At 37.4% G+C, this 15,203-nt stretch overlaps 1 protein-coding gene across 1 annotated transcript in view; it reads right to left on the bottom strand.

Moving 5' to 3' along the window:
* Positions 1–13,721: 13,721 nt before the first annotated feature.
* LOC136856842 (roundabout homolog 2) overlaps positions 13,722–15,203 on the bottom strand; it is a 535,367-nt gene continuing 533,885 nt past the window's right edge. The window contains exon 23 of the mRNA XM_068229560.1: positions 13,722–14,915. Coding sequence (XP_068085661.1) covers positions 14,701–14,915 — 215 coding nt within the window. The 3' untranslated portion in view covers positions 13,722–14,700. The remainder of the gene's footprint in view (positions 14,916–15,203) is intronic.

The following is a 15,203-nucleotide window of genomic DNA, read 5'->3' as shown; positions in this document are numbered from 1 at the left end:
ATATCAAAATTCATCTCTGCCCTGAAGATGATTTTTCTGAAAGCTCCGAGTCACGTTGTTGCCTACAGGGAAACCACTGGCCTTCCCCTTCCAAATTTCCCGGTCATTACTCGCTGAGGATCGTGGATTGAGTGTACTGCTATGTTGAATGAGAATTTTGACAAACTTATGCCCGGTTTCTGGAACGTGAGATATCGAACCAATAGGGGTATCGAATGGTTAACTTGTGTTTTGGCATTGCACGAACGTAAGATACATCTATCGGTTCGATAAATCGCCTGCTAACTTAGAGGGCCCTGACCAGGAGATATCTATTTGTTAACCTGGTGACGCGTGCGCAGTACTTCGGTAACAGCAACTAACATTGTGTTTGTTAAAATTTTCTATGGCTATCTCATCTTCTTTCGACGAAGATATTGTAGAAATGGTCAACATTGTAGAACGACCACGATTATATTATCGTCGGTCTGATGTTCTAATGAAGTATAGTGAAAATGAATTCAAAGGCAGATTGAGACTGAACAAATATACTGGCATAGGTTTGGTAGAGGTTACAGGCGACAATTTGCGTCCTGTGACAAATAATTTTCCATTGTACCCTGTTGATCGAGTATTAATTACGATACCCTTTAAGACTCATATTTGTATCTGCGACTGCATTCGTGTCCATAAAAGCTCTGGTACCAGTAACTGAATATAACAGATAATTACACATTTATCCTAGTAGGCCTACTGCAGGCCTACTTGCATTGACAGTGAGCATATACCGGTACTCTTATCGTGGGATTGTTTTTAATTAACGATATTACATTACAAGGAACTAACAGGTTATATAATTATGTTAATTACCCGATATATATCGTTAAACTGTGGTCAAACAATGTTCTTATTTTGGAATAACAGGGAAGAGATACCGGTATGGTATACTTATAAGGCTCAGTGCAAACAGGATCGCGCGTGACACGTGCTACTGGTGTGCATATTTCATTAGATATCCTCAAACAATGTCAAATTCTTCTGACAGTCCTTAAACACTACGAAACTGTCACCAACGTCTGGAAGAACTAGTCGAATACCAATTTCTCGCTGCATGGCAAAGAGGGGATAGTTGGAGCTGCACAGAAAGCTCAAATACGATGCATTACTTGTGCGCATGCGCCTGGCAATCTAGGGAACAAAATAATCTAATGCACAAAAACAAAGCAGTACGAGGGGTGGCATCTAGTGTGTATTAATGGAACTTGAACAATGGGCCAATAGTTGACAGTTCGATAAGTTAGCTCTTATTCCGATGTGCAACGCAGCGAAGATCTATCGAGTCGACAGCTGTAACAAAGCAATAGCTATCTGAAAGATATCTCACCATTCCAGAAACCGGGCATTAGAGAGTTTGTGCTTTCTTTGGATCCAGCCGACGCAGGTGCAACTTCAAAGCACAGCAACTTCTGTTACCGGAGAAAATACTTAATTTTCAGACAGAACTATATTTTTTCCATAGTTACAAGTACCTGACTGCAGTTATTAACCTATTAGAAGAACAAGGTCTGGAAAAGGAAAAACAACAAGATACCTTACTTCCGCGAGGGAGTAGTTAGATGGCCTTACCAAAGACAAACTTGAGTCTAGTCTTCAGAAGAATACAGACAATGATGAATTCGCCACATCTGTAGAGTTGCCATTCCGAGTGAATACAAGGTTTGCCCCACTGGTTTCTGTGGATGTCAGAAGAATCTTTTGCATCTACAGAGACAGTCTATCTCCTAATAGAAACAGACTTACTTTAAAAATGTAGAGATGCTTAATGCCTTGAAGTACAGCAGCTTCATGTTTTTCCTCATTTTTATGAGTTACAATTTGATGTACTTGTTTGTATTTCAATAAACTAGAATAGAGGAAGGATAAATCGTTGAATTACTTGAATAAACCAGGACATTTTTATCCCTTTTTTACCTTAATTGGGCACCTTTTGTCTTCCTTTTGTCATGTGAATATTGCACCTAAAATTCCTAACCCTGGTGATAATATTGATACACTGTATTGAATTCAACAAAGTATGAACTGATTTATTTATTTATTTATTTATTTATTTATTTATTTATTTATTTATTTATTTATTTATTTATTTATTTATTTATTTATTTATTTATTTATTTATTTATTTATTTATTTATTTATTTATTTATTTATTTGTTTGTTTATTTAAAGATCGATTGATTAATGTCTTGTAGTGCCTGGAGAGCTCTAGTCTTTCCGGTAATATTATAGTATGTCACTTTAACTACATCCTTTACACTTTGTGGAGACGACCAGTAGCCTATAGCTTAAAGACACAGGTACGACAGATATTCTGGGAAATAAGTTTAGTGTTAATCGTCGCTGCGTGAGCAATACCACACATCTGATAATACCCTTTCTATCTATTATTTTCCTTAAAACTGGTCATGCGTTCCAGCCACCTATGGATATGCATTCGATTAGAGCTATTTTCGTCGAATTCATTTTCGTATACTGATCGGTAAAGGAAAACGAGCCTTAAATACATTATACTGTAGTACAGCGTAAATGCGTCATGCAGACATGCATTCCTACAGTACGGCACGGTAAGGTTCATTTGCCTTTACACATTAGCATAGGAAAATAAAGACACCGAAAATTGTTCTGATGGGCTGCGTATCCATAGGCATATGTGGCTGGGAGGCGTGGCCACATTTACGCGGTATTGCTGGCGCAGCTACGTAATGCTCAGTGTATGTTACGTTCGTAAGATATGCCCTTGTAATAGTAATTACAGTTAATTTCTCTTTATTTTATTTGCTATAGTAATAATAATTTATTAATAATATTTAATGATCGTATCGCCTCAGCTATTCTGTGAAGCATTTTAATATGATTCTAATTAAGTAGGCTAGTCCCCGTGTCAGCACGGGCATTGTTTAACTCACCCAGATGGCAGAGAAACCAAGTTACTTGAGAAATCGATGGCAGAATTGGAATTATTTTTATCGGATAAAGACCAAATTCATCACCAGAGTTCTTTTGTATGTTAATATATCGTCGCTCCTACGGCAAAACCGCGAATGTAACAATGGACTGTATATCAATATGTGGCTGGGAGGCGAGACCAGTCTTAAGGGAAATAATGGATAGGAAGAGCATTTGTCACATTCGTGGTTTTGGCATAGGAGCGACGATATCGGCCACGAGTGCACTGTGCAGTTTCGTCCATTCTTCAAAAACCCGCCAATTTGGAGTTGTAGGTTAGCTTTTCACTACTGATCCATACAAGAACATACACATTATCAAAAATCACCTGCAATGTATGTCGTTTTTGCATTACTGTATGGCAATTCAGATGGTACCTACAGTTTTTAACATCTTTCAACGTTGAAATACGAATCTCACATCCAACCAGGCCATCCAACCACGAGGACATCTAAGAAAATTACATATCAACTCGCCAATCTCCTGTAGAGTTACATTCATCAGGATACATTAAGAAAACAGCACTCAGCATGGTTTTACAACAATATTTATTTACAATAATTTACAAAAGAAGAGACTGTTATGCAGTTGAACAAGCATTATGGAAGAACTTTGCTTTCCTAAGTGCTTACAAATTTCAGTCATGGGACATTTAGTTACAGACATCACCTTGAGAGCTTCATAATGTTAGGACGGCTATTATGTGTTTCCGTAGGTAACTTTGAACATCTCTCATCACTTCAAATAGGGAGAAATAGGTTTCAATACCCCATCAAAAATTAATTACGAGTTCGATAGTTTAACAGTACTTGGTGGTAGTAAATTCAGTACTTAGCGCATATTAACACTTCATATGCAAATGAGACAAATTAAACAAAACTTAAAAAAACATGGATACAGTCGTGAATGCACAGTACACTTGAAGGGACTATATTTACTACTCTATATAATAATAATAATAATAATAATAATAATAATAATAATAATAATAATAATAATAATAATAATAATAATAATTTACGTCCCAATAAGTTCTTATTTTATGGTTTTCGGAGACGTCGGTGCCAGAATTTTGTCCCGAAAAGTTTCTTTCATGTGCCAGGACATCTATCGTGACTCAAAATGCTGGCGTATTTGAGGATCTTCTGAACCAAGGCTGATCCGGAAAATTGGGATAAGAAAGCCAGCAGTCCACCGTCTGCCCTACTCAGTGCTGTATGCTTTCATTCAGGTATAAACAAATGAGTTGTGGGGCTCTGTAATAGTCTACAAAAGAAATTAGAAAATAACCCGCAGGTTGACGGTGAACCGACATTCTATGCAGAGTACGGCAGTCCTTAGCAGAATTTAAAAAAAGCATCCGGTGCCACAATTGCATGGAAGCAATATATGTTCAGATTCATTGTCAAATGTCAAGAAGAAAGAGGTTTTGAAAAATATGACGACATGCATTGCAATATCCTGGCGATTCGAAACATTATGAACAATACAATCAGGTGGAAGTGTCATGTCTTGTATGATAGCAACATTCTGGAAAGAAAGTAAACTTAGCGTATATTATGTAAGAAAAATAAAACTTTTTGCGTTCAAATTGGTAAGAAAATACACTTACTTCCCACTAGTAAAGGGTCAATTGTCATGATCAGTTTAAATTCTCAGTGCTTTTCTAGTAATACGTAGCCTCGATCAATTTCTGGACACAATAGCATAAACCGTCTCATAAAAAAAGTCTTCAGACGGAGACATTAGGCAATGATTTGAGGAATATTAGGAATACACTTCTTACTGGCCATCAAATTCTCTTGATATCATTCTTATTGAGTACTTGTAGTATGTTACGTTATAAAATGAATGAATGTGTCTGTACTGGAAGAAATTGGTTGTCAGGACAAGTTTCTCCAAGGGATCGGTGATGTCTACTTGCAATTCATCAGAGACTTTGCGAGAAGAACTGGCACCATGAAGAAGATCGCAGTAGAGGGCAAGATTAATGGCAAAATACCACGAAGGAGGCATTCAGTTCACTGGATTGATCATCTATGGTCTCCAATCGGGATGCATCTATGGGGCTAACCGAATGGCAACAGATCGCTTTGCGTGCCATTTATAAAGTTTAACTATGAGACGCAGGTATGCTCAGTCGAGGACTAAGAATTGGGGAGGAGAATGGACCACATGGCTTAGCCACATCAGCTGGACATTTTAACGTACAGAAGATCAATTTTAACTCTTATAGGGAATCAAAACAATATAAGAAGGTGATAATAATTTGATTCATCAGTCCATCTGATAAAACCCAAAGAGGATAGAGTAACGTATTATTTGAAGACTTGCAGTTATAAACCTAATCGTTAAGTTTAACTACTGGAGCGACCTAGCAAGGAAGTACAGTATATGAATCTCTTCTTGTACATAACCCACAAATTCACAAATAAGACATTTGAAAAATCCACATTTCTAGCCCTTCAGCCAAGCAACTCAATAACATCATCACGGAGATCATTGTAAGTACCTAGGTGTTAATATAATGAAAGATTTTTATTGGGTTAATCACAAAAATATGATTGTATATAAAGGGTACAGACCTCTGCACATGTTTATTATGGTGTTTAGGGGTTGTCGTAAGGATGTAAAGGAGAGGCCACATAAGTCTCTGGTAAGACCCCAACAAGATTAAGCTTCCCTCACCAGGATTACTTAATTCAAGAACTGGACAAAATCAATTTAAAAAGCAGCTCGGTTTTTTCTGGGTGATTTCGGACAAAAGAGTAGCTTTACAAAAATGTTGCAAACTTTGGGCTAGGGAGACTTGAGAGAAAGGAGACGAGCTGCTCGACTATGTTGTATATTCCGAGCTGTCACTGGAGAGATGGCGTGGAATGACATCAGTAGACGAATAAGTTTGAGTGGTGTCTTTAAAAGTATGAAGGATCACAATATGAAGATAAAGCTGGGGTTCAAGAGGGCAAATTGGGGCAAATATTCGTTTATAGGAAGGGGAATTAAGGACTGGAATAAATTTACCAAGGGATGTTCAATAAATTTCCAATTTCTTTGCAATCATTTAAGAAAAAGCTAGGAAAACAAGAGATAGGGAATCTGCCACCTGTAATGGACATGATAACGATGTTTAAGGACAGTAATGTAATTGTTAGGGATAAATAAATAATATATCGACGGCTTACTTCTAAAACCTCGTATCTCGCAATGCTTCTTTCTACCCATTATTTTCCTTAAGACTGGTCACGCCTCCCAGCCACATAGCCAAGACTAGCAATTTGATATCTTTCCGGGCCCTTTAGCCCTTCAACTTTCGACAAAATTGCGGAAATTGCTAAAATTTACGTTTTTCGTAGTCTGGGGACTCCTACTTTGTCTAAATGTTCCGTAACAAAGTGAAAACGTAACATTCACATACCTTCTTCTTCTACTTCTCCTTGTCAGTCACATAACTCATGTACCGTGATTTCATGTTAATATTTTTGCTATTCGACGGTGTCCACCAGCGGTCGCCATTGTCTACGGTCTTCTGGTTTCCGGATTTTCACTCGAAGAGGTTGGTGAGTTGCGTCTTTGATCTGTTCTATCCATCTTCTGGGAGCTCTGATACCCCTTACTTTTCTTTGAGTTTATCCATAGCAACTTTTCCAAGAGCATTTTTTCTTCTGATCTCTTTCTCGCAGCTGCCAGTGTTGCTCAGCAAGAAGCTGAATAAACAAATTCATTAACAACATCCAGGCCTAATAGACGACCACTACTTAATTATTATTTTTAATGAATTTATTTGGTCCAAGAAGCTGTGTAATTGAAAACCATATAATGATTGCCATCAGTAAACAAAGGACTTGTACTCCTCTTTTCACTTATCAGTAGTTCATCTGATAACACATTGACAGTGATGAAACTCAAATAAGTGAACTCGCATTCGGGTGACAGTGGGTTCGAACCCCACTATAAAAAAGTGATGAAACTATTCATTATTAATACGGTCCTCCTTTTATTAAATATGTTAGTCCGTAAAGCACAACTGGTTAAATTAATTTCTTCAAGGGGAAGAAATCTAGTGCATGGAGAAGCCCACAAAATCTTCGGATATGAATCCGAAAGGACATGTTCGAGATAATCTGAAGAGGAAAATGTCTTTTTTTTTTACCTGAAACAGACCTCTGTACTGTTCTGCATAATAGAATTCTCTTAGAATAGAACTCGCAACTTCACTGGCTTTTCCTAAATATGGAAGACTTTCAACTATATTATTCATATCGCATCAGTGCCTATCCAATCATCGTTTATTTAATTTTTGTGCAAGCATGTATTTCGCTGATAGATGGGGAATAGTTTAAGTTATGCAAACGTGGCCCACAAGAATAGCCATTTGACTATGGCATTTCTCGTTATAATCTTTAATTGGTAAAAACATGCCATGTTTTATATAGTAACAGTTGTGTAATTACAACTCTTTCTTACAGTTCACATAAGAAATAATTTATTACACCAGCTTTTTGAATAGAAATATTCGACTAACTGCATGACTGCGAAGTATTATTATTTATAATTCTGTAATGCTATTATCCACGACCAAAAAGGAAACATGCGAACTTATCACTTGCGGAGGAATCAACATTTAAAGCATCATACATATTCGTTTAAATTATTTTTCACCCCGATCATTTGCAAGTCAATATAATATTTCTAAAATAAATTACAGGTATATATATGTATGCTGATCAAAAATTCTTCAGTCCATATTTACACTTGATAAGTTGACAAATTAACTGATTATACTTGAATTTTGACTCCGGCGTATATGAAGGGCTGTACATTCTAGTACTTTTCTTAAACATTAAATTACAGTACAAAAGTCAGATGTGAGTTTTAAACAAATTGAAGAACACATGGTAAAGGATTCAATAGAAGCCAGTTTATCTCTTAAAGGATGCACAGGGGTCAATACTTGAGGAAAGTTATCTGAGTAATAGATCGATGATCTTACATTTAGGCGTAGAGAACAGTAAACATTACAGCTACATTCACAAACACTGAAACATTCGTTATATCCGTATATAAATTGCGAAGGATATTTTTTCAGTTCCCAATCAGAATTTTTGACGAAAACTTGAGAACTGAACATATTTGACACCGGTAACCGGTTTTTTTTTTACGTTTCGTTAAGTGAATACTTTTTTAATGTGCTCCGAAGACATTCATTTGAGTTACGTATTGCAACGGTTACAACTGCCTGAGTCCTAAGCTGAGATGTTCTGTTCCATAACCACCTATACTGTATATTTACAATTTATATGAGGTCACTTTCATAATTAATGAGACAACAATGTCCACAGTCACAACCAGAATATCGTCGCCTAATAAGAAATACCCCGCATGACACAATGCTCTCTCCATCCATTATTTTCTTTAAGACTGGTCACGCCTCCTAGCAACAGATGGATATTTAGTCCGTCAGAATAATATTCGTTGGGTTCATTTTCCTTTGCTTACATATAAAGGATAATGAACCTTCCCATACCGCACGCTAGGAATGTATTTTTGCATGACTTATTTACGCACCACTGCAATATAGTGTATTTTACACGTTAGCATACGAAATTGAACACAACGTAAATTGTTCTGATGCACTGCATATCCATATGTGGCTGGGAGGCGTGTCAAGTATTAAGGAAAATAATGGGTAGGAAGAGCATTCTGAGATATAATCTTTCGCCCGAACAGCGATAAATTTTCGTTGCGTTTGTTTTCCAATGGTTGCGTGTGAAGGAAAATGAACCTTACATTACAGTGCAGTGGGGATGTATGATTGCATGACGTATTTACGCACTCCGACACAATACTATATACAGTATATCGACGCTGTACGGGCAATTCCTCGTATCCCACAATGGTCTGGTCACGCCTCCCAGCCTCACATGGATATGCAGTCCATCAGAACAACATTCGTTGTGTTCATTGTCCTATAATAGTGTGTAACGGAAATTAAACCTTAAATATATTATACTGTATGAGTGCGTAGATACTTCAAGGAAACATACATTCCTACAGTACGGTACAATAAGATTCATTTTCCTTTACACACTGGCGTAGGAAAATGAACACAACGAACATTTTTCTGATGGACTCCATATTCATATGTGGCTGGGAGGCCTGAAGAGTCTTAAGAAAAATAATGCCTTGGAAGGGCATTGTGAGATACGAGGTTTTGCCCGTACAGCGACGATATGGTTAATTTTCCTTTATATACCGCCATACCAAAATCAGCACAACAGAAATTGTTCTATGGACTGCATATCGATGCAGGGGGAGGGGTGGCCAGTCTTAAGTAGTAACATTGCGAGATATGAAGTATTGCTTCTTAGAGGACGATATAGAAAATGCTCAGAAATATATGTGAGAAGTAATTGGGAGGGTGGTGGTGGATATAAACTTCACATTGATCTTAGCCGAGAGGCAAAGAAGTACACCCTAAAACAGGGCCTCTCAAACGCCCAAAATCTCACGCGTGCAAACTGAGGCGCAGAGTTCCTGTGCACAGTGCATCGGTTCCACTCGGCTCGGTTCGGACCAACGCTTCTTCTCTGGGCTACTCGGCTAAGCTCGGATCAACTCGGCTCGGGTTTGGAGCCCTACGGAGCATGTGAGGAAGAGGGAGGCATTCGGAGCGAGCGAGACAGGTGGGGGGAAAGAGAGAGACAGTGCTACTGCTCCAAATCGAAGAGTGGGGGTCTGCACTCTGGTCAGCCAAGCGAAGTCACCTTTTGCACCGTGCACAGTGCAATGCAACACATAATATCCCTAAGCCCTATGGTCAATCGTTTACACCCTACGTCTCTTTTAGTAGCTGGAATGAGAAGATAGATCACATTTAGGATTAAGTTTGGAGTCAGATATGCCGTTATGGATATTGCAGTACTTTGCTGTCCATGAACGGAGTGTTCGAACGTGTCCGACAATCAATGATGTGGTGTGTTCAGAGTTCCATTCAGGGGCACGGTGGGCACATTGAAGTCTTCAGTGTCCCTCCTGTGACACCAACACGGCGACAGGTTCTCGACATGCGATGTGGCAGATAAGGCTAATTACCAATACTTCCCATAAAAATTTGCAAAGTCAGTAACTCTTAGATGATCGACCTTAGGGCATATGTTCCTATTTTCGTTCAATTCCAACATGTTTGGGAACACTCTGTATACAGGGTGGTCGTAAAGAACGTGAACCGGGTATATGAGCGTTAGAGCGTTGGCCAGACTGATAAGCAATTTGAAAACAAAATACGTCGATATCTCGCGCCGTTGTCATTTCATCAACATTTGAATTTAGCCAATCAGATCGCTTCGTGGGCGAATTCAGATGGGCTGTGCTAGGCGGGGTGGATTGTGACCGATCTGAGATCTCCAACAGAAGAAATGAACTTCTCCAGGGGAGGGATTTCAACAAGAACCTCCCTGCTGATAGCCTCGGTCCATAGAACGCACGCTACGGTGATATTAGCTGAAACCCACGGTGGGTTAGATGCTCATTTCTCTGCATGGCTCTCGAGCTTGACCAAGCCATGTGCATTTAGCAACACTGCCTCGTGAAATCCTTTTGAATTCGCCCGCGAAGTAATCTGATTGGCTAAATTCAGCAGCTGGTAGTATGAGAACCGCGCGAGATATCGACGTATTTTTTTCAAATTACTTATCAGTATAACTAACACTGTGACTCTCATATACTCGTTACATTTTGTATCTGACCACCCTGTATATTGTAAATAAATTTTGATACAATGTTAAAATCAAGATCCTGACAGAATTCAAATCAGCCTGTTCAGATTTTACATGTAAGTCTTCATGCGGAAGATTGGGTAAATTCATAACAGTCTCAACATCATCTTTGACAGACACCACTGAACAATCATACCAGAGAAATAAGGAATTTTCCATAGATTCTTTCGTTCAGCAAGTAGGTACCGTTACATATCCATCTATGAAACCCGTTCTAATTTTCTTTTTGTTGAGGGCAAGTAGACGAGAGTCCCAGGGCGAATACTATCCGCTTATTAGATCTCAGGTAATTAAAACAGTCAAGAAGGCCAAGTCTAGAATCATCGTCAAGCAATCTACCGACCAAGGCAACCTACTCTTAAAACAGGTCGTAAGAACGAAGAAGCTGACCTCTCGTTGCAAACATCGCGGCCCTTGGCTAATTTACGACCTATTTTAACTGGTTACCTCCCCAATTTTTCTGTATATTCCTAATTAAATGACTAAATCACTAACAAACTAAATTAAATCTCCCCCTGCAAAGGACCGTTTGTTAAGAAGCGCAGTTTGCCTCCCTCCACCAAACTCTTCTTCTTATTCTACTCAGATCTCAAAAATTAGGATTTTTAACTCTTCATACCCGTTCTTATTCCATGGCTTATTTTCCAATTTGCTAGTAAATGAAGATATGTATTAAAACGATCGCAATTACTCGGCCTCTAGTAAGAGTAATAAGCCAAGCAGAGTCAAAATAAACAGGTTTATTCTACCCCACACCAAAGGCACAACGCAGTGTACGCCATATATCACCGGAAGTAAATTTGCGATTTTAAAGGAAGAATTAGAAATTCAACACATTTGACTCTTCAGAAAATGCCAAGAAGTATCTCAATATGAGGCAAACATTTGATCACAATGGAAAACATAGCCGTAGTATGCACAAACAAACCAAATATATCGTCCCTGTTCTGCCAAAACGGCGAATGTTACAATGTTCTTCCTATCCATTATTTCCCTTGAGACTGGTGACACCTTCCAGCCACATATTGATATTCGGTCCATCACAACAATTTTCGTTGAGTTCATTTTCCTATGTGCGTGTTTAAAGGAAAATGAACCTTACTGTACCATACTGAAGGAATGTATGTTTGCATGACAATTACCCACTCCTAGAGTGTGATGTATTTAAGGTTAATTTTCCTTTACACACGCGAATAGGAAAACGAACTCAACGAAAATTGTTCTGATGGACCGAATATCAATATGTGGCTGGAAGGCGTGACCAGTCTTAAGGGAAATAATGGATAGGAAGAGCATTGTAACATTCGCCGTTTTGGCAGAACAGGGACGATATCTAGTGCATTTTTTCGTTCAGTGTCTTACTTTTTACCTTCTTAATGAACTACCGGTACTTTAAATAACGAAGTACATTTTTGAAAACTAGTGTCAACATGCTTCGATTAAACCATTAGTCCAACATTCAATATCTGTAACGATTGTGAAAAACGGGTACTGAAATGCAATTCCTAACCATTATTTTCCTTAAGATTGGTCACACCTCTCAGCCACGTACGGATATGCAGTCCATCAGAACAATTTTCGTTGTGTTCATTTTCATATGCTTATGTGTACAGGAAAATGAACCTTACATACCTTGTAGGATAGGCCTGCTGCAGAAATGTATGCATGATTCCCTCCTATAGTGTTAATGCATGTAAGATTCATTTTGCTGTACACACAGGCATAGGCATATGAACAGAAGGACAATGTTCTGATGGACTGCATATCCGTACGTGGCTGGGAGGTGTGAGCAGTCTTAAGGAAAATTATGGTTAGGAATTGCATTGTCAGTATTTCACAATCGTTGCAGGTATATGTCCAATGTTTTTCTTTAATTCAAATCAGAATATTTGTTATAGTATTATTCATAAACAACATTTTAAAAATTTCAGAATAGAGAAAATTTTTCCTTATCATATACCTGATGTAAGTTTTAATATTTATTTTAATATTTAATGTTTGTGCATACCGTGAAAATGAAGCCACAATTTTCAGAGTGAAATTCAATTATATTTTAGAACACAAATCACTATTTAAATATCTATCACAGAAAGTCGATAACAACATAACAGCAGAGCGCAGTTAGACGGCCCGGTTGTGCATCACGTATTCGCACTCGGCTGTACCTTTTAGAATTGTGACCCGCTGTGAGGAATGAATATGACATCAAAGAACGTGGAAATATTCTGATATTCATTAATCCTTCAATTCGTGTATACTACCTCATAAATTGCATTTTAATTTATATAATAATAATAATAATAATAATAATAATAATAATAATAATAATAATAATAATAATAATAATAATAATAATAATAAAATTTTGATAAGACTTACCATACATGCACTGACTGCATTACATTTTGAAAGACACAGTTTGTTACAGAGGTGTATATTTGTATTTGAGCATGTATTTGATGGTAAAACCTACTCCAATGAAAAATTACATTTTGAAGGTATTGGGGGGGGGGGGGTAAAATTAAATATAAGTCTACCCACGTGCATATACTTAGTAACGAGCAGATGAAAACGCAAATAATGGTAATACTAACTATATCGGATTATTTCAGTGTCTGGGGTACATGACATAACCTCAAAAAAATGGCTGAATGACAAAGAAATGATTCAATAATGTGTGAGTCCTCTGACCTTGCAATATCTCCCTGACATTATGTACACTGCATTGATTTTGAATTTATACATAGTAACAACAAATCACGATGTTCACACTGAAAACTACATGGACAAGAATTTTGCTGGATATGACGGATTGAGCTAAACTAAACAGGTATATCTGCTAGGGATGGGATCATTTACAACAACATATGAATCATGTATAGTTTCTTCTTGTGTCATTTATGTGGTTTCTTCAATTTTCCTTCGATATAAAGAAAAAACTAATATTATCAACAAGTACACTTCTCCGTTACATAAATATTTTAATGCTTATTGTACAATAAATACATAACAAATCTGAAGTAGAATTTCATAAATAAAAACATACATCTTCGTTTTATAAAGTATATTTTACAGTAAGACGATTTGCCACGTTGAAATTATCACGGTTGTTCATTCACTTGTCTTAATATCTTTCCCTTCCAATAATACTAAGCCAAATGAAATATGATATGATGATCACTTCAAGTCATAATATTGGAAATCTCACTCAGAAACTATTTTAGGAAGGATAAGTCATAAAGGTGGACATATCTTATCCTATCTAATACTAAATTAATGTACATTCTGTGCTATTTTGTATTTTAGTTCCCACTGCATGCTTAAATGCCCCGCATAAAACACAGTTCTTTCATTATACAACATAAAAAGATGTTTACATATTTGATTCCAAGATTTTTCATTACAACTGCTATAAAAATTGTCAAATCTGCACAGATTGCTGTTATGACTACTAACGACAAAGCTCTGAGGCCCAAACTTGAATATGGTTAACTTCAATTTAAGGCAGTGTATTAAAATGCACTGCTAAAGAATATTCCTAACTATTATTTCACTTCTCTGCTCTATGTTTGCTTTACCATTGGACAACAGACTTTGCTAATGAACGAGTACATTTAGGACGGCTACTGATACAGAATTTCCAAAGCAAGTAATTTCCCGTGTCACCATACTGGATAGAAAAATGTCCTCCCCTCTGTTTTCCATATAAAAGGGCATTAGAACTCAGTCTCTTCAAATGTGTAACCTAATAGTTCATGGTTGAGTGCTACTTCTGTTACATGAAAATTAATGGCATTAATCGCAGGAGTTACAATAGTTTAAAGTTAAGAAACAGGCAGTTATCTGGAAACTCATAAGTATTTTTACAGTAATAACAGTCACTCTTATCGCTGCTAGAAACTTCGGCACCACACGTATCCTCGTAAATCTAAGACGAAGTTCATCGCACTGGATCGGCTCTATGTAAAGTTCGACCATCATTCGTTTCACCAGAACTGGAACTTGATGTGGAATTCCCTGCGTTCGGAAATGGGCCACTTGAAAACACATTTGTAAGTTTATTGAGCCGTTGACTGCCGGTAGTACTTCCTAATGTGTTGCTATGGGATGACTGAGATGTTGGGTAGTTGGGTTTTGCATAGGCCGGAATATCATCTGCAAAGAATGAACAAGACATCTTTGAGTGTCCCTTAGATTGCAGAATTAGACTAAAAGGTGTGATTAAATTTCTGCAAACGTTCTGATAAATATATACAGTATAAATGATACAATACAGCACACAGTGTCCGGGCTAAAGGTATGCAAAAAAATCCATAGTTCAAGTCCTTCAGGCAAGCAACTCAATGTTGAAAATATCCTGGGGATATGAGCCACGAATTTTAGGTAAATAAAAATAATAAAGTTTGAGAATATATTCTTTATTTATTCCTAGAAATTACAATC

Source organism: Anabrus simplex, chromosome 1, assembly GCF_040414725.1.
Source record: "Anabrus simplex isolate iqAnaSimp1 chromosome 1, ASM4041472v1, whole genome shotgun sequence".
Taxonomy (NCBI): domain Eukaryota; kingdom Metazoa; phylum Arthropoda; class Insecta; order Orthoptera; family Tettigoniidae; genus Anabrus; species Anabrus simplex.
This window is presented reverse-complemented; position numbering and strand designations above follow the sequence as displayed.